The following is an 18705-nucleotide window of genomic DNA, read 5'->3' as shown; positions in this document are numbered from 1 at the left end:
CTGATTGGATAGGGAGTTGGAAGTAAGAAAAAGAGTTTTAAAAAATACAAATCTGATGTGGAGAAAAGAGATGAAGGAAAACTTGATGACCTCCATATTGTCAGATTGGCGAAAGACGTCTCAATAATTCACTCAATATTTTACTCAGCAAAAATTGCTTGACTACTGTATGTCAAGGACTGTGCTCAGCCCTGGGGACAGAGTGATGAACAAAAAGCAAGGGTTCTGCCCTTATCAGAGTTTAGAGTCCCAAAGAGAAGGCAGATGTAAATTAATGACAATAAAGTGGGGTGAATATTATTATGAGAGACTGAATCTCCATATGAACAGGTTTGGGGACAGCAATCTAGCTGAAACAGGAAAACTAAACCACTTGTCCCAAAGAATAACAAGTGTTAAAATCAAAAACAAATGGAGACCACAACCCTGAAACTTCCTTGAGGAGATGAAAACCAGTTTAGTCAGAGAAGCAAAGCTAAATTTAGCTTATTTTGTAAGACTAACTTGATCTGGGTCTTTCTTGCCTCTGGAAATCATAACCAAAACTTGAACTGTTTCCCAAGGTTGATATGAGGTAACCATTGACCAATTCCCTATCATTTAAGAAAATTCTAATATTATAACCAAACACTGTGAAGAATAAACAGTCACTGCTTTCTCACTATATAATGCTTTACAACAATATACTTCTAGGCCTCATTCCATATTTTGGTTTGAGGGCTCCCAGTTTGCAAACTGTCTTGTTGGTGTGTGCATAATAAATTTTTACTGATTACTATTTCAGTGAGTCATTGGTTTTACTTTGGCTATTTCTGAACCTTTGACACAAGCATGGTTTTTGCCTGTTTCAATGTTTCTTTGTAGTGGCTGGGTGAAGAACGCTCGTGGATATATTAATGGTTCTGCACTAAAGCTACTCACTGGCACAGTCAATGAAAAAGAGTAAGTTCAGGATGCCATGATGACACCTACCAGGGGAACCTAACCCAGTATAAGGGGCAGGGAGGGCCTCGAAGGGGAAGTAATCTAAACGCTGAGAAGTAGGAGCCTTACAGAGATTTGAGGGGGCGGAAACTGAGGCTTTCAGAGATTATTGGAGATTTGGTAAAGTTCTGATGAGAAACCTGTTAAGATTAAAAAATTTCGAGAATGTGAATTACTGTCCAGAAGTGCCTGGTTTTTCAGACCAACCATCAAGGGGGTCGCTTGTAAAAACCACATAATTTAATTTTCTCGACAGGAACGTTCTAAATTCTAAACTACAGCGCTTGCAGTTTAAAAACTAAAACTCCCTGAAACCCTAGACGATGCGTGGCGACGTAAGACGTGCGCAGCATTTCGGATCTTGTAGTCTCGGATGGACTTCGAGTCCCATAGTGCTGTGCAGCGGGTCGTCGCGCCTGCGCGGTGCGGGCGGCGGGCAGCGCAGAGTGCAAGGCTCTTTTGTTCGGCAGAGGGGAGGGCCGTTGGCCGGGGCCTGCGGTACGCCGCTTCAGTGAGGGGCTCGACCGCGGCCACCCGGCCTGTTGCTTTTCTGGGCGCCACTCCTCCGGCCTGCCCGACACGACGCGCCAGTAGCGCGGCACCGATTCTTCTCGGCTCTTGGGCGCTGCTCTGAGGTGAGTCTGCTAGAGGCGGGGAAACGGGGGGTGGGGGGATACGGAGGTCGGCGCGCGGCTGCGGCCGAAGCCCTGAGTGAGGGGTCGCGCGCTAGCGGCGGAGGTTGGGTGCGGGGAGCGCGCCGGGGCCCTGCGCCCTTCCCGCGCGGGTCTTTCCGCCGCGCACGGGGGCTCGAACACTGGGCGCCAGAATGATGGAGAGGGCGGGGCGGCGTATCCTGAGCCGGACATTACAGCAATTCGGGCTGGGCCGAGCCCTTGCGGGTCTCACTTCACGGCCCGGATAGACCCAGACAATGCTACTTGGGTTCGGTAGGTGGCTGCAGGATTGGGCTGGAAAGACTTTCTAGTAAATTGAGAAGGGGACAGGCCGGGCAGTCTTGATGTTTGGACATGCATGGGGAGGGTTCATAACTGCAAGACGTGAGGTTTAGAAGTGTAACCTGAGAATTGGGGATCCTGCTGGGGCTCCCAGAGGAATTTTGCTTGCAAGAGCTAGGGATAAGTAACTTCGAGTAAGTTGTAGAAAGGGGCTGGGCAGCCCAGGATGTGCTACTAGGGGAGAAGATCTATTGAATAAACTGGGAGTGGGGGTGGAGTGGGGAGGCTAGGAGAAGGGGCAATTATTTGCTTGACTCGGCTCTAGAAGGGAAGGAGCTGTTAGGGTAAACTGGACTGAAGTCCCGAGAGTATATTTCTGTAAGGTCAAGAGAAAAAGGGAAACCTGGCCGCCTTTGCTTCCTGATGGGTCTTTACCCAGGGGGGAGGCTGTAAGAATAATGTGTGAAAAAAGGATGGGATATGCTTTCTTCCCTTTTCCAGGTTTTATTCTGTCTTCACTCTGTGATTCCTTTAGGAAGCTAAAAAGTCCAAGTGCAGCTCTTGCTTTGATTCAGAATTAGTTTCATAAGTTTTTATCTGGGACTTTTACTGGTTACAAAGGGCAGTGAAATCGTAGAAATGTGCAGATGAGTTAATATTTAGGGAATGAAAATAAGTTGGGAAAGATGTGAGAAATTGGGAGACACAAGAAATAAATGTTCGTTAGATCGTGAACTTTGTTTTCTTGGGCCCTTTCCTTTTTTAACCAGCCTTTCCCTGTTGTTGGAAGATTTGAATGCAAAGTGAGCAATACTTAACCCCTTTTTCAAAGCTTCAGGTGAAGATTTTTTTATGAACGATGTTATATTCAGACAGGTATTTTAACTCAACTGAAGTGGAGTTGACCAAAAGATCAGTTATACTAGAAACTCTGGCCCACGGGTAAGATAGCTTCCTCTGTTATGTTAAGAACCTGTGTCAGCAGTTTGGAATAGTTCTAAAAGGCCACTGCTTTTGAAATAGATGCATGAATACAATTGAGAAATTAGTGCCTATGCCCTTCCATAGGAGTTTACAGACATTTGTATAGAAAACGGTGTGGTTGAAGGGCACCTTGTTGGAACTGGTTGGCCCTTAATAAAGCTTTAGGGCAATTCAGGATTTTCAGTCTTTTCTGATTTTCCCTGTGGTGCTATTTTTCTTCATTGGCCGAGTAGCCTAAATTGTTTTTCATTAAAATGTAAATAGTGTGTAGCCTGGTGCTTTTAGCTTCCTGATTAAAAGAGACCTAGTAAAGATACCCTGGCCTTCTGTATTTTTGACTACAGAATACTAATAATTTTCTAACCATATACATAAAGAAAAGCAACTATTATATATTCTGGTACCCATTTTAGTAATTAGGAAAATGTTTCTTTTTGAGTTCATATCTTTTTAAATTTATCCATAAAAATCTTCATTTTTTTTATATACTATCTCTGGTGGTATAACAGATTTTGCATTACATTTGATAGATTTTCCTTCATAGGTTATTTCTCTGAAGAGTTTTTGGAATAAATGCTAATGGTTGGTTTATGGGCTCACATAAGATGAGGCCAGGCCTCTTATTCATCTAAATATCTGGCACATAATAGGTGGTTCAGATTGCCGAGTGAATGGCTAGGGCCTTGAGATCCTTTCTGAGAATTCATGTATTAGCAGAATGAAATTAATGTGCAGTTATGTAATTAGTTTGCCTGCCTTGGATCTATGACCTTTGGCAGAGTAAAACTGTTGCCTGTCTTAGCCTCAGTTTTTAATATAGTTATCCTGCTATTAAATACAGAAAAGGTATGCAGATTGTGCAGGTTACAATTTTAAGTACTTTAGGCAAGGACTAGGAGAGGCGCCAGGTTCTAGGTTTCAAGAGCAAGCTATGTAGTTTGAATATTTTATGTTTTAAAAGTATGTTGAAAAATGTTTTGTGTCCTTTGTATACAGTTAAATAAGTTTTTCCTAATAGCAACGTCAATTGGAAAATTGAATAGCCTTCCCAAGGTTAACTGGGGAAGTTATTCAAATATGGACAAAATTCAGATATCCTGTCAGTATTTGAATTGAATAACTGTGTTAAATATTTCCTACTTTTAGTTTTTATGATTGCTGACCAAAAGGGAATGACCTAATTTGTCTGTGAAATTGTATTTTTCTTTTTTAAGAACAGCTAATATATTGGGGGCCTAATAGTACTATGGTATTTGAGTGTGAAGATACTTTTTTTTTCTTAACGCCTACAGCACCCGGTATTCCTAGGTGGTCTCCCATCCAAGTACTAACCAGGCCCGACTCTGCTTAGCTTCCGAGACCAGACGGGATCGGGCACGTTCAGGGTGGCATGGCTGTAGACTTAGAACTGTGGTATTTGAGAGGTTAGTATCAGCAATCTGGTTTTGTTTTGTTAGCTATGAATATTTTGGTTTCTGCTTTTAATTTAAACTTAGTCATAATTCTGGTCTAGCTCTAATCATTTTTATTTCATCTTAAACTAAAAAGATCTTCGATATCGCTGGGTCCTAGTAATATTTGCAGTTCCTTGTGGCCTCTCAACCTAAACCTATAGTTTCATCCACAACACACTGAAAGTGAGTTAGCCAACTTTCTGGATACAGCTCAGATAATATTCTAATTTTATTCACACACCAGTATTTCAGTCCTAGATCCAGGAATTCTTTTAAAAATGAAACCCCTGCTCACTGAGTATGTGGCACAAGTTCTTGTTTTCTGCTCAGTAAAGTTTTCCATCTGGAAAGCATTTGCCTCACAAACAGCCACAGCTAACAGACTAAAAGTGGTTTAGAAACATGAATCACGAGGACTACAAACTGAATATACTACACATGCCTTCACCTGCCTTTTGATGACTGGTACTTGGTTGCTAATGTTCAGCAAAGGTACTTCTTCCTTGTTTTCCATTTAGGATTTGTAGGTCAGATTTATCTTGCTTAAAAAATTGACGGCTTTGGACTTCTGCTTCCTGCTTATCTAAATTTGAGACATTCATCCTTATTGTCTGCCCAGTGTAGGGTTCAACACTTTACATGGAGCCAGATATACTTTTGAATGTCTGAGTGAAAATAGAAACAATGATTTGGGAATTGCAAGGAAAAGAGAAATAGTATTCGGCTAGGTTGGGTTAGGTTTTGTGGAAGAAGTAGCATTTAAGCTGGTTCTTAAAGGGTAGATAGGATTTTGACTGCCAGTCTTAGGCAGGCACACACTTTTTAATAACGAGTAAAGCCATGTACGGAGGAATGTGCAGGATATGTTCAGGTTATAGTTTTCTGTTTTTGACAGCAGTGTAGATTTTGTAAGGGAAGGCAGAATATAGAATGGTTGGAACTATACGGTGTTAGATGTTAAATACTGTGGATTTTGGCTTTTGTTTTAAAGAGGAGGAGTCCTTGTAGAAAAATTTTTAACAGTTACCTACACTTTCCTATTCAGTTTAGTCCCGCCCAAACTGGTTTACACACTGTGTCTACCTCAGACGTGCCTCATTGTTTTTGTTCATAACAGTCCTTGGGCCAAATTGCCCTCCTTCAATCCACCTTTTCAAATGCTGTTGGAGTTTGGCTGCAATCCCAACTTTCAAAACCTTTTTAATCACCATAGCCATTTATTCCTCCAAGCCCCTGTCGTGCTTTTGTGGCTACTTATTATCGTTTATATTTCTTTTGCTAATTATTACATACTCTAGTCATTTCTCCTATTGAAATGAACTTCAACTTTTTTTTTTTTAATCGTTTTATATGGTTTTACTTTTCAGTCATGGATCTGTGTCTTCCTGTTGGGAGACTTTGGGAAATTTTCTTTGCTTTAGTAAGCCTTAGTTTCCTCATTTGTGAAATGGACTTAATACAGTTGTGAGGATTGAATTAAGTGTCTATCTGCATTAGGTGTTATATATTCAGTAAACGTTAGTTATTGTGTTATTATCACTTACCCTTAAGGGATTCTCAAAAGCCTGTACTTCTTGGTGTCTGCACATCTCCCTAGCCTAACCAAACAGCTCCATTTGCCTGGGTCTGAGAGGGTTCCTGCAATTTGGAACTTTCTGTGGTTTAGCCACAGTGACTTGTCACCCTGTATTCCACCCAGGAATGCTTATTGATTTGATTTTTTAATAGATAATATTAAAAGCTAGTAGAGCTGTAGTTATACACTTTTAAAGCTATTAATTGACTGGTCCTAAACCTAAGCAAGAGGCAAAACAGGGAAGGAAAACAAGGAATGTAAAAGAAGCTAGATGAAAGAAGAAATGAAGTGGTAAATGATATGCATGATAGTTATTTTCTGGTCCTTGCCTGCCACTCCCTTAGTCTAGCTCTTTCAAACCTGACCACAGTTCTCTTCTTCAGATAAAACAAGCTCTTCTCACCTTAGGACTTTAAACCAATTATTCTCTAAACTCGATGTGTTCTTCTGATTTTGCTGAGTTTTTCCTTGTTATTTGGGTCTCTGTTTAAATGTTAATCTAAATGTATTTTCTTTATAGCATCTATCACTAAGCTTATTGTCTGTGTTCTGCTTGTGCTGCACATGCATGTGTGCACACTCCCACTCATGCTCACTCACTGTCCACATAAGAATATAAACTCTAAGAGGCCAGGGATTTTGTCTGTGATGCTCACCCCATTTTTTGAGCCAGTCACACATAATAGATGCCCAACAGATAATTGTTAAATGAATACTATAGGAGCATGTTTGTAGGAAGAGTTAACCTAAACCTAGCCTGGGGCTTCAGGGAAGCCTCTGATGGTGACATTTTAGCTAAGGGATTGTTCAAGTGAAGACTGGTACAAAGGGCAAGGTCATTGTGATTAACAAATTAGATGTAGTGGTCTTCAGCTGGAATGCCCACAGGTAATGATATGAAGAGATCAGCATTTTAAAATCACTGGCTAGTATTGAGAATGAATTGGATTAGGAGTTGTCTAGGTAATGGTGACTTGGAATAGAATGGTAGTACTGGGACTAGAAAAATGTATAAATTGAAAGATATTTGAGATATGAAATCAACAAGATTTAGTAAGAGACTGGATCCATGGAGGATGAGTGGAGCGAAATCAAGGATGATTGTCATTTTTTTGTCTTGAATCCAGTAAAAGCTACATGAATTCTTAGAAAGACCATTATTCATTTAATTGGGTGATTGGCTTTTTTAAAAAGTATATATGTAAAATCTAAGACCGAAGTCACAGCCTTGGAGTTAGAGAACTTTATCATATGGATCATCAAAATTGATTTTTGGTATTGACATAGGTTTTCAGAAATCTTAAAATTCTTTTCACCAGAAAATCATTTTGTTGAAATTTTCCATTGTTTGTATCCAGAATTTACTTTCTTTTTCTCACCTATCTTATGTATCTTCATAGGAAGTTATATTCCTTTTGTTATTTACTACAAGAGTTTTGTTGCTTTATTTTCCTTCCTACACTTTAGGTATGTGAAATGTGATTTCTCAGTTTCTGGTAGCTCTTCTGTCTCAGTCTTCCAGAAATGAGATCTTGGGTTCTGTTTTGTAATGATTGGTTCATTCATACCAACAAGACCTGGGTCCTTCTTGAGTGTGTTCTGGAGCTGCTCTGCTGTTTTGAAAAACATTGCCATGAATCTTTGCCATATATGTAGGACCAAAATGGTATTTTCTCATTGAGTTCTTAATACACTGGATTTCAGAGAGCTATCCCTAAGCTTAAAGTTGTAAATCTAATGAGTAAGGCATATGTATAAACATAAAGAGATAACTAATGCCAGAAGGTCATAAAAGCTCACCTCAAAGGAATCCCATGAGGGTTCTTACACCAATTTTATAGATAAGAATACCGAGTTCAGTGTGTGTGCGTGCATGCCCTTAATTGCCTATAGGCTAGGCATAAAGTTGTTTTGAGAGGTCAGGGACAGGAAAGATGAGTCTAAAGCTCATACTAGCTATCTTCTGGTGAAAGGAACTATGAGGATCCTTCAAGCAGTACTCTTTCAATTTCATTATGAATGCAAAAAAAAAGTCTAGATTGAATGATGTTGAATGTGATACAGAGAAGGTTTTGTCTTCAGGAACATCGGTTATTTTTCATTGCTCTAGCCTTATTCTCAATTTTATGGAGAAAGTAAAATGTTAACCTGCCTTTTAGCTATGAGAATTGATTTATATCTGCAATAATGTGTGTAATTTTACCTGAGGAATGTAGCTTCTGCCAATCCTTTTATAGCAATGGTTTTTATTCAGGGATGTGCATCAGATCACCTAAGGAGCTTTTAAAGATTCAGAGGCCACGGTCAAAGCAACATTGTTTTGCAGTGATTTAAAAAAAAAAAAAAAGGAAACAACCCAAATTTTCATCACTAGGTGAATGGTTAGAATATGGTGTGTCCATACAGTATGGAATACTGTGCAGCTGTTAAGAATGGAGATCTTTTATGGAACAATGTAAAAAATACATTACGTTATATAAAAAGGCAAGTTAGAGAACAGTAATATCTATTTTCACATATGTGTATCTGTGTTTACATATAGAACAAAAACAGGCTTTAACAGGTTTTGAGCCAGAGATCTTTGATTTCCTACATTATTTTTGTAATTGAATGTGAATACATGTATTACATTATAATTAGAACAAAATGTTTTTTTAAAATAATACACCCTACTTTCTGATTCATTGGATCTTGGCATTTGTACTTAATAAACTCTCCATAGGTGATTCTGATGCTCATAGAGATGAAAGTTCTTAGCTCAAGGTCTGCTTTCCTCTGAATTCTTTCTTGGTAAAGACAGTCACCTTAACCAGACCAACGTTCTAAATGCTTCACCTTAGTGTTTAGCTAAAAGCCCTCTTAGTTTGGTTTCGGAGGTCTGTAGATGTTACCTTGTTCTCATATCTGGAACTTGATCTTTCAAGCTGGCAAGAAATCAGTATGGAAGTTCCTGGGGTGGCCCTTTATAATTCGTGGATCTGATGACAACCAGGAGCTAAGTCCACATGGTTATCCTAGGTCCTTTTCATACCCTTTCACAATACTAGCTACTCAAAAACAAGACAAAATGCCTTATTTTGTATCTGATACTTTACTACCTTCTGCCTTCAAGTAGTATTGTTCCTCCTCTTCACATTCTGTCTCCTAACTACAGGAGTGGAGGGTATGTGAGGAGAATCACAACAGTGCTCTTTTTTTCTTTAAAAAAAAAACAAACTGAGTTCATGATTCTTGCTTTAGTTTTACACAATTCTTGGATTCATTGGGACACTATAGATGTATTTTGGTTTCTTAAAATTGGCATTTTTCTCTATAATTGTCTCAGCCTATTAGCGAGGGTGTTCTAACTTTAAAAATTCTGCACCATCTAGCACTTGTCAATTTAAAAGACGCAGAAGACTGCTGGGGCACTGAAAGCCAAAGCTTTGTTACTGCTTGCTAGTTCAATTAACAATGAATACCTTTATATTCCAGCAACCAATTAAAAATCATTGTTTTATTTATTTTGCAGCAAAGAAAGTAAGGTTTATTAGAGAGTTAAAAGTCTCAGAGACACAGGCGAGCTATATAGCTCAAAGGCCTGGCTTCAAAAATCTTTGTTTTTAACAGTGATACTTCAGGGTATTTTCTGAAAGAAAATCGTTGTCTGTCACGTCCTTATTTACTGATGACAAATTTTTAGAGAGGCTTCATCTCAAGAGACCTCTCCATCCTTTCCTTGTATGGGCTGGAGGAGGGACATCTCCCTCCTAGCTCTGTGTGTGCAGCAGGGCCAGCCTTGCTAGATGTCCTTACTGAAGTGCTCTGCTTTAATTGTGTAACGTTAGGTGATTTATTTCATGTAAATCTGTTCTGTTATTTGTGAGGCATCAATAATATCTGATTGGCTTGTTTCACAGGGTGGTTTTGGGATCAAACAAGATAATGTGGAAACACTTTAAAAACTGTAAAGTGCAATACAAATGTAAAGTATTATTTTTCTAGGCATCTTAAAATGTGGCAGACCCAGTAAATATTTAGGTAAAAATTATGGCAGCTTAATTTACTAGGTTGTTTGTTGCAGCCTTGCGATAAGCTTTGAGAAGATTGATTGTACAAGGATTAAGATTTCTGAGTTAAACTAGAATTGTTCACACCTCTTGTGATGTTCTTTCATATATTTTGACCCTTCGTTCAATGATTATGGCACTTTTGATGTCATAAGCATCTTGGGTAGCCAGGATGCTTAGGGGAGTGGCAGATAGTGTTAACTAAAGGCTTTTTTCCATTATGGTTACTACACTGATCTGAGCTGCTTTGAAATTTCTTTGCCAAGCAATTCCAATTGAGAGCTCTCCTTCCAGATAGCTCTGCTGGTGTTTGGAGACTGCCATCTTCCAAGAGAGATTTCTCTTGAAGTAATCCATTTGGAAACTATGAGAATAATTGGCCTGTCATAATATTTAACGGGGTGCTGGCTCGTGGCTCTTCTGAAGGTGCTAGATTTTATATGAAAATTGGGTTACATATTTAATCTACTTCTCTACTGATTTTTAAAACAACTTTTATTCAGAACCCTAGAGAACTACATATAAATAAGGAAAAAACTCACATTGGGGAGCCTTGCTGAGAATCTCCAACATAAAGAATCCAATCTCCAGAGGTAGTTGGCTGGGATGAGCCAGTTAAGAAAACTCAGAAGCAGGAATCTGTTTTCTGCATTCTTCACTTATTTGAGTTGTTCTTAAGACAGCGATTTAAATGAGTAAAGATGAAAATCAGGAGGTCTTTTTAGATTTGCCCATGTGGGGGATTTTCTTTATCCAACCTAAAGGATTTTATTAAATTCTATGACTCTTACTCCTTGGGACTATGCTAATAATAAAAGGAGGAGAGGGCTGCAGGAGCTAGAGATAAGCCGGAAGCTGTCCTGACCCTTTGGATCAGAGCAGCAAGATCAAATGAGTAGTAGTCGATGCTGTTTCTTTTTATTTTCTTTAGGATAGATCCTATTTTATTATTTTTTTAATTAAATTTATTGAAGTAACATTAGTTAATAACATTGCTTAATAAGATTATAATTCAACATCTGTATACTCAATTGTGTGCTCCTAACTCAAAATCTAGTTTCCTTTCTTTACCATATATTTGAAATGCTCTCTTTTTGGTAAGACAGGTATAGCTGTTAACGTAGATAACAGTAAGCCTTAAATAGCTCTGAATTCTGAAGCCAGTGTAATAGAACACCTTTCCTTTCCTTTTTAAAATTTAATTACTTGGAAAAGGGTACACTAGTGGACAGTTATTATTTTTGGATCATCTGTAACCTATTGTTTTCCTTCCGTCCGTTGAAAAAGGGAGTATCTTCCAGTTTCCAAGTCCAAGTTGGTGTGTAGAGAGTTGTGGTAGCCTTTGTTATTTAAAGATGCTTGCCAGTTTATTTTGCTCTGTACTGTAACCAAAGACTGATGATAAATCTCCTCCTTCAACTGACAGTGAAAGGAAGCAAGCAAGGAGTAGCACTTGTTCTTGGGAAAAAAACACTACTGCATTTAACTAAAAGGAAAATTGGATTTTTCTTCCCTCATAAAATAACGCTTCTCATATGGCAATCAGAATTCTGAAAACATGCAGCATCTCTCTTCAGGAAGAGGCACAGCCCCTGAATCAGAGGCACAATGAAGCTAGCCAGGAGTTAGCAAAAGATTGCATGCAATCCACTGATTAATCTGTTGAGTAACAGAAGAAAAGGAAGACTCATGTGGCACTTTCTCTAAAAGACCAGAGGGGCTGGGGAGGCAAGGAAAGCAGTCTTCAGTATGTAAATGGGAAGGAAGAGTGTTAAAAAGACATTCTTAGCATAAATATATGTTCTGAACTGGGGGGTGGGGTGGGGGCCTCCAATGGCCATGCTAAAAGCACCTCAGAAAACATTTTGTACCACTGCAAAAGTCAAGAATACCTTTAGTGGAAGAGGTGTCTACATTTTTTTTCTTACCGAACATTAAGCTTCAGTAAGGCAAGGACCATTTCTTGTTTTCTTGAATCTCTAGTATCCAGCAATATCTAGAATTGTCTAGTCCCCAAATGTTTGTTTTCTCGTTAAATTAAGTCAACATTGTGCATGTATGCAGGCATGCGAATATCTTAGTATAAACCTAAGTAAGCATCTGTAGATAATATAACTGATTCATAATGATGATCCTGACTTTTATGAAAAGTTATTATATTTCATATAGTATATAGATGGACTCTTTATAAAATTCATTCTATTTATACAGGCCAGTTTTAAAGTATTTTGAAACATTTCTACTTAGGTTAGACTCTTTTTCCAAAGGATGCTAGGAACAACCAGTTTAACCCCAAATTGGCGTTATTTTAAATTCTTTCTTGTTTGGATTATTCACCATACTATTGATTCTTTGTATCTCATTCCGGGCGACTGATCCACTAATTTGCAGATTTGGGCTCGTTTTTGGTGGCTCACTTTTGTTGTATTGATATCTTGTGGCGCCACCTACTGACACAAATTGATAAACATAAGGCTTTAAGCCTGTCAGCAAAGAGATGTATGAAGGACTAAAGAAAATAGACTTAGGGGACTAGAATTTTAGCACTGGAGAAACTCTTGGAGGTTACCTAGCCTGGTGATGAATTTTACAAAAGAATAAACTCAGATTCTATTATCTGTGATGACTACCTCCCCCCACCCCCGGCATTTTCCAAATTATTGCAGTGTTCCAGTTCAGAGAATTTCATGGTCATTTTTTCATGGTCATTCTGCCATTTTTATGAGTCTTTCTTAGACTTAAAAATAAACTAAACAGAATGAGAAGTTAATGAGAAACTTGCAAATTGTAAATTAATTAATAGTGGCATTCAGATTAGGCTGCATAAAGAACCTTAAGAGGACTTAAAAAAGCAAGGGTCTTTTAACAAGCAGAAGAATGGATTATACGCATATACAAAAAGGAAAATTAAAACTAGATGTTTAATGAATAGAACAAGTTATTTCCTCACAGTAAAAATTCAGGTCCAATACTGTGATGAAATGGAAAACATTCAGAGAATAGGAGAAAATATGGATTAGAGGATTATATGTATATAAGTTTGAGGTATATACATTATTTTTAGGAGGACTAATTTTTTTAATTTAATATTTTAGATGCCATACTTCATAGTAAAAGATATTGGGAACTTTTTAACTTAGCAAGAATTGGTATAAAAGTTTTAAGTGAATGTGCAAGAATAAAATTTTGCTGTGAGATTAGTTGGAGCTGTTTTATGAACTTTCTAGCTGAATATGTCAGAAAACTTCCTTGTATATTGAAAATGAATAGACATAACACTTAATATAAGCACCACACACCATTAAAGTCATCTGTGTTGTCCCTGCTTTTCTTACCCTCCATATATTCATTCACCTAACCAAGAAGAATGTGCTCTTATGTCCTTTTTATTTCCTTTATCATTTTAGCAGCGTCACCCTTTATACCAGAAAGCTGGCGGGCACTATGGGGAAAAAACAAAACAAGAAGAAAGTGGAGGAGGTCCTAGAAGAGGAAGAAGAGGAATATGTGGTGGAAAAAGTTCTCGACCGTCGGGTGGTAAAGGGCAAAGTGGAGTACCTCCTAAAGTGGAAGGGTTTCTCAGAGTAAGTTTCACTGACCTGGGTAAATCGATTCATTTTTAACTATTTCTTAGGAGTTTAGTAATATGCAAGGCCTAGGGTTATCTGATGGGTACTGTGTGACTTGGGCCTGGCCTTCATAGCTTATAGTCTAACTAAGAGAATGATTTGCATGTACAAAGTGCTGTGATGTAAGACAGCAATTTCTGAGGAACCATTTTGTGTGTGGTCGACTGATCAAAGTTCACAAAGAGAAAGTAATTTTCCTTTGAAAAGAGGCAAGTTTCTGAACTTACAATTTGTACTAAAATGGTCCCCACCACTCCCAAGAAATTTCAGCTTTGCCCAGTTCTTGGTCTTGGGCAAAATCTAGTTACTCATTATTGTTAACTCCTTTTCCAGGGACACCAGCTCTTGTCCTCCTGTGCTTCTCCTTTGTATGAGTATGCTAACTTGAATGGAAAGGGTGACTCACTCTGCCTTCTGATTTCAGTGAGGACAACACATGGGAGCCAGAAGAGAATCTGGATTGCCCCGACCTCATCGCCGAGTTTCTGCAGTCACAGAAAACAGCACATGAGACAGATAAATCAGAGGGAGGCAAGCGCAAAGCTGATTCTGATTCTGAAGATAAGGGAGAGGAAAGTAAACCAAAGAAGAAGAAAGAAGAGGTAAGGCTAGGAGTAAAAATTGTTACTAGCCAGAATTCTTACTGCTCTCAAAGAAGCTTGAAAGCCAGTTAATTTCAGCACTTTTGTTTTGCTGCTTCTTGGATTTCAGCAGCCCTCTCTCAGTCTTTCTGGAATCTTGGGTAGGCTGATGCTTAGAGTGTCTGGGGGCTCACTCTTGCAAAGCCCACATAATCTCTTATTTTATCTGAGATTAAAAAACAATTCATTCCTTTAAGTGGATAGCTTTTAGTGTTTTGACCATTATAGGTTTGAGGTGGCTATTTTAATCTATTCAGTGCCTTAAAGTAGGTTGTCTTTGAAGGGTTAAGAAACCATTGTGAACATTTATTTTGCTTAAGGTATATGTCCCTTTTTACATGTGGGGAAATCTTGAGTGCTTCAGGCCTTAATGGGAATCTCTCAGAATGATTTTAAAAGGCCTGTGTCTTGGAGCCATGGTTTTGGTGAAATACTGGCAAGAGTTTGAACACATTAATCAGAGAAACAGAAGTAGCTGCAGTCTGGATAATAGTCCATATAGTTTAAATTGTTCTGTCCATCTGGTTTTTGCAGTCGGAAAAGCCACGAGGTTTTGCCCGGGGTTTGGAGCCAGAGCGGATTATTGGAGCTACAGACTCCAGTGGAGAACTCATGTTCCTGATGAAATGGTGAGTCTGTCAGTGGCTCTGTGTGGCTATTTTTTTCTTCTCCCATTTGTTCCATGCCAGAGGAAAAGAGCTGGACCTTCGAAATTCCAGTCACCCAGGTGTGAAATCTTTAAGATGGCATAGTCCTTCGATAGTGACTCCCGGCCTGACTGCCAACCTGGACTCATGATTTACAGGTAGGGGCCCTTAGGATTCTCAGATTTTTGCCCATTTTTTGGAGGTGGGAGAAAATCTAGAGTGGAGATGGTATGGAGAGGAATCACATTTCACTTCTGTAAGTGAAGGGGAAAATATGAAATGTGATTGAGCCACCCTCCCCTTCTACCACCTCCTTAACAAAGATAGGGCTGGCCCTAGGATCAGGAATTCTGTTAACTTCTCAGGGTTAGGAGGGAATTTCTGTAGCTTTTCTTTGGCTTTGTCCTTGATTGATAGATCCTTTCCAGTTTGTACAGATTCTACAATTCCAGGATCAGCCAGCAGGGGTCAGCAAGACCCCTTTCCAATATACTGAGCATAGAGCAAGCATACTTTTCTCCATTAGAAGTATAAACAAACACCAGTGGTAGTAATACTCCATGAACAGCTTAATGGAAACAGTTGTCTTGAGAATCTTAAGAACTACAATTAGCCCAAAATTCTCTATAATTTCCTTACTTTCTGTCCAAAAGGCAGGCTTTCTTTTTTTTTTTTTTTTTGCTTGATGAAAGTGGTTTGCTTTCTCTCCCCTAAGTGGATTTCAATCATTGTTTTTAAAATATAAATTAAGAATTAGTAATTTTAAGCCTTTGCCAGTGAAAGCAGCATTCTAGCGTTGTCCTTTTGTCAGTCTAGAACCTTCTCTAAAACTCACATCTGTACTAATCCTTCTCCTTTAGAAGGTGACCAGAGAGGCCTAACTTTACCACCACTGAAAGCCTATGTCACAACTAGCTAAACCTGTTTTTTCTCCCTGTGCATTCCCTAGGTATTTACTGAATCTGACCTTCTTTTAGCTGATTTATTGCTAGCCTGTAGGTGAAAAGTTGTTTTTTTGTTTTTTTAAGCTCATTTTTTAGGGTGCTGTATATGGGAGGAAATAATTGATTCCAGGAATTATTCAGTACAACTAGAATACACTTTCTCTGTCTGCATGTGACCAGTCTGAGTCATAGTTGTATCTCCATATTGCTTAAGATTATACTCCTTTGGTTGACTCACTGCTATGTGTAAAGATTACAGCTGAATATAATTCTACAGGTTAAGATTGATGTTAATTATATAACCATGTTCATTTTAAAGTGATTTTCTTGGAGAGTAGAAAATACTTGTCCATTTCCAAAAATAGCAGATATTTCTATGCAGTGTAATGACCGAATTTACCTCAGAGGGTGTTGTTGAATTGTCAGCAAAGGGCAGTCTGCTTCAGGTTCTCATATTATATTCCTTTCCTTCCCATTGAGTCCATTGTTCAGAAACGTACTTTACCAGCTTCCTCTTTGGTTCCATGGGGCTCTGTGGCTTTGGTTTACTTGTTGCTGGGTTTCTGGAAGTTTTGAGTGGTGGTATCTTATCAGAGATCATGTATCTGCTGCCTGCCCTATGCTGCTCCTTTCATCTGGGACATTCCCAATGACCTGAAGATAGAGCTTACCCCTATGTTCCTTGTAATATGGATGTGATTTTCAAAATTTAGGAAGATTTTAAAATTCAGAAGAATATAGAGAATTATATAATAGTCCCTTCATTTTCTACCTCCCAGTGTCGAAGCACCATTTCAAAGCACCTGGGAGTTATGGCATAGCTGTGCGAGCATGGCATTTGGTAATGTTAAGTAATATAAGAGTCAGCAAGTAAGTGTCTACCTGTATTGTCTCTGGCCAATGACAGGTTGGTATTAAGTCATATCCAACTTGGTATGAAACCCTTTTACAAAGCTAAGATCTCTCTTTGGGTTCTTAGCAGCTGGGATGTGGCTTTTGGAAGACAGCAGTAGCCTCTCTTTTTCCCTCAGAGAATCCAAGAGTCATACTTTTTTTGAACTTTCCCAGGAGTTCAGATGTGACAGATTGAGTTAGGTGATCTAGCGTTTTACAAAGATACCTAGAGGGGATTTTTAACAGAGGATCTCCAAAGATGTCACTTGACTAAAATCTGCCAGTAGATGCTAGTTGGGCCATGTTTGCACCCTTCCTTAGCTTATTCTTCTGAAATTAATATTTTTAAAGCCCTTTCCCTTAGGTGATCCAAGTTGGGAGACCACTAGCACCTGGCCTCAAAGTCTCTCTCTGCTTTGTTCTGCAGGAAAAACTCTGACGAGGCTGACCTGGTTCCTGCCAAGGAAGCCAATGTCAAGTGCCCCCAGGTTGTCATATCCTTCTATGAGGAAAGGCTGACGTGGCATTCCTACCCCTCAGAGGATGATGACAAAAAAGATGACAAGAATTAACTCTCCTGAGTACCAGCTCATGTCACATCTGACTGTGCGTTTCAAGTGGGGAGGGGAAGGAGTTCTACTTGTCTTGACACCATAGAGGTGGCTTGAGAAGATGTCCTTTGAAGAGCCAGTATAGTTTCTGTGCCCTACAGCAGTCCAAGTGCTTTAAAGCCGTTCCATGCTGTATAGTTTGCACACCCATCCCAGTGGAGGGGAGGAGAAGTGTTCCAAGGCAACTCATTTTGCACTTTGCTGAGAAAAGCAAAGGGCCTTCTATGAAGGACAAAACTTGCAGAATGGGTGTGTGGGAGAGCAAAAAGATACTGTAGATCTTCAAAGAGCATCTCCACAACCCACAGCCTTCTTCCCAATAGTGTTAACTCTGCATTTTTACAGCGTAGCATGTGTGTAGATTTTGGCTATTACTGACTGGTGTATTATTTGGGGGTGGGAGGGATGGGGTGGGAAGCAAGGGAGACGGGTAGGATTGTTTTTGTTGAAATTTGGGGCCTAATTGGGAAAATGGTGCAACATTGGAAAGAACAAACAATTAATGATGACTTCAGTTCTGTGTCCAGAATATTTTATCTTTTCAAAAAAAAAAAAGTCATTGGCAATCTAAATAAGGACTGTGAGAGACTGTTTAAAAGCTGTGACTGCCTGAAACTTAAAAGCCAAGGTGTTCCCTGCCTGAGCTTAATGCTGTTCCCAACAAAGGACTAAACCAGTTCATAAAATTACCAAAGCTGCCATTTTGGAGATGGAAACTGGTTGAGGAGGTAAAGTCTTTTATTGGAGCATATACAAAGGCAGATCATTCTGTCTTAGAGGTGCTAATTCTTGAAATTGACAAAAGACCCTTTCTTTTCTAATTATGAAGTTATTAGCTTGTCTATTCAAGCCACTGTCTAAGGTATTTGGGGAGGGGAAGAAGGTGGCATAGGAGGTGTGATAGTATGGAGAAGGGCCCATGCTCTTAGGGTGGAAAACTCTTGGAGCCTCTGTTTTTTGAACTATGAACTCTGAAACCACTGGTGGCAGGGTTCAGTCACTAACAGCACAAGTTCATTGAATCACTTCAAGAGTTAGATTATTTCAAAAGCCCTGGTCTCAGGAGAAGATTAAACTTTCATACTGGGGCAGTGGTTCACTTTAAAACACAAAACAAAATGAAAATTCTTTTTTAATCCTAAGAATTAACTAATACCCAACATGCTGTCTTGAATCATCAGATACATCAGTTCTTGACGTTATCTAGACCTGCATCTAGAACTCCATTGTAAAAAAATTTTTTAGGCATGTGTTAGGTTTCTGTGAAAACTGTTTAAATGTAAACTTCATACCACACTGTCAGTTTTTGTCTTAATAAAACTATATAGATTTATAA

General features: G+C 39.0%; 1 protein-coding gene and 1 non-coding gene across 4 annotated transcripts; one reads left to right on the top strand and one right to left on the bottom strand.

Annotated features, from left to right (window-relative positions):
• Positions 1–1405: 1405 nt before the first annotated feature.
• CBX1 (chromobox 1) lies at positions 1406–18705 on the top strand. 3 transcript variants are annotated; one of them, XM_039873711.1, is made up of 5 exons: positions 1406–1619; positions 13411–13587; positions 14057–14234; positions 14808–14902; positions 17186–18705. In XM_039873711.1, exons 2-5 carry the CDS (start codon positions 13448–13450, stop codon positions 17328–17330), a joined length of 558 nt encoding a protein of 185 aa, XP_039729645.1. In that variant the 5' UTR covers positions 1406–1619; positions 13411–13447; the 3' UTR covers positions 17331–18705. The 3 variants fall into 3 exon arrangements, with proteins under 3 accessions (XP_039729645.1, XP_039729646.1, XP_039729648.1); XM_039873712.1 differs by having other exon boundaries at positions 1408–1619; positions 13414–13587; XM_039873714.1 differs by lacking the exon at positions 1406–1619 and adding an exon at positions 1767–1931.
• Positions 4208–4326, bottom strand: LOC120611316 (5S ribosomal RNA). The gene has a single exon (XR_005655126.1). It is a non-coding gene; the product is annotated as a 5S ribosomal RNA (ribosomal RNA).

This window comes from Pteropus medius, unplaced genomic scaffold (assembly GCF_902729225.1).
Source record: "Pteropus medius unplaced genomic scaffold, Ma_sr-lr_union100, whole genome shotgun sequence".
NCBI lineage: Eukaryota > Metazoa > Chordata > Mammalia > Chiroptera > Pteropodidae > Pteropus > Pteropus medius.
The sequence above is the reverse complement of the archived record's forward strand: the minus strand, read 5'-3'. Positions and strand labels throughout refer to the sequence as shown.

Coding starts and splice junctions, on each gene's coding strand:
- CBX1 (XM_039873711.1), top strand. CDS start 13,448: ATGGGGAAAAAACAAAACAAGAAGAAAGTGGAGGAGGTCCTAGAAGAG. Junction 13,588..14,056: donor AAGTGGAAGGGTTTCTCAGA/GTAAGTTTCACT, acceptor TTCTGATTTCAG/TGAGGACAACACATGGGAGC. Junction 14,235..14,807: donor CAAAGAAGAAGAAAGAAGAG/GTAAGGCTAGGA, acceptor TGGTTTTTGCAG/TCGGAAAAGCCACGAGGTTT.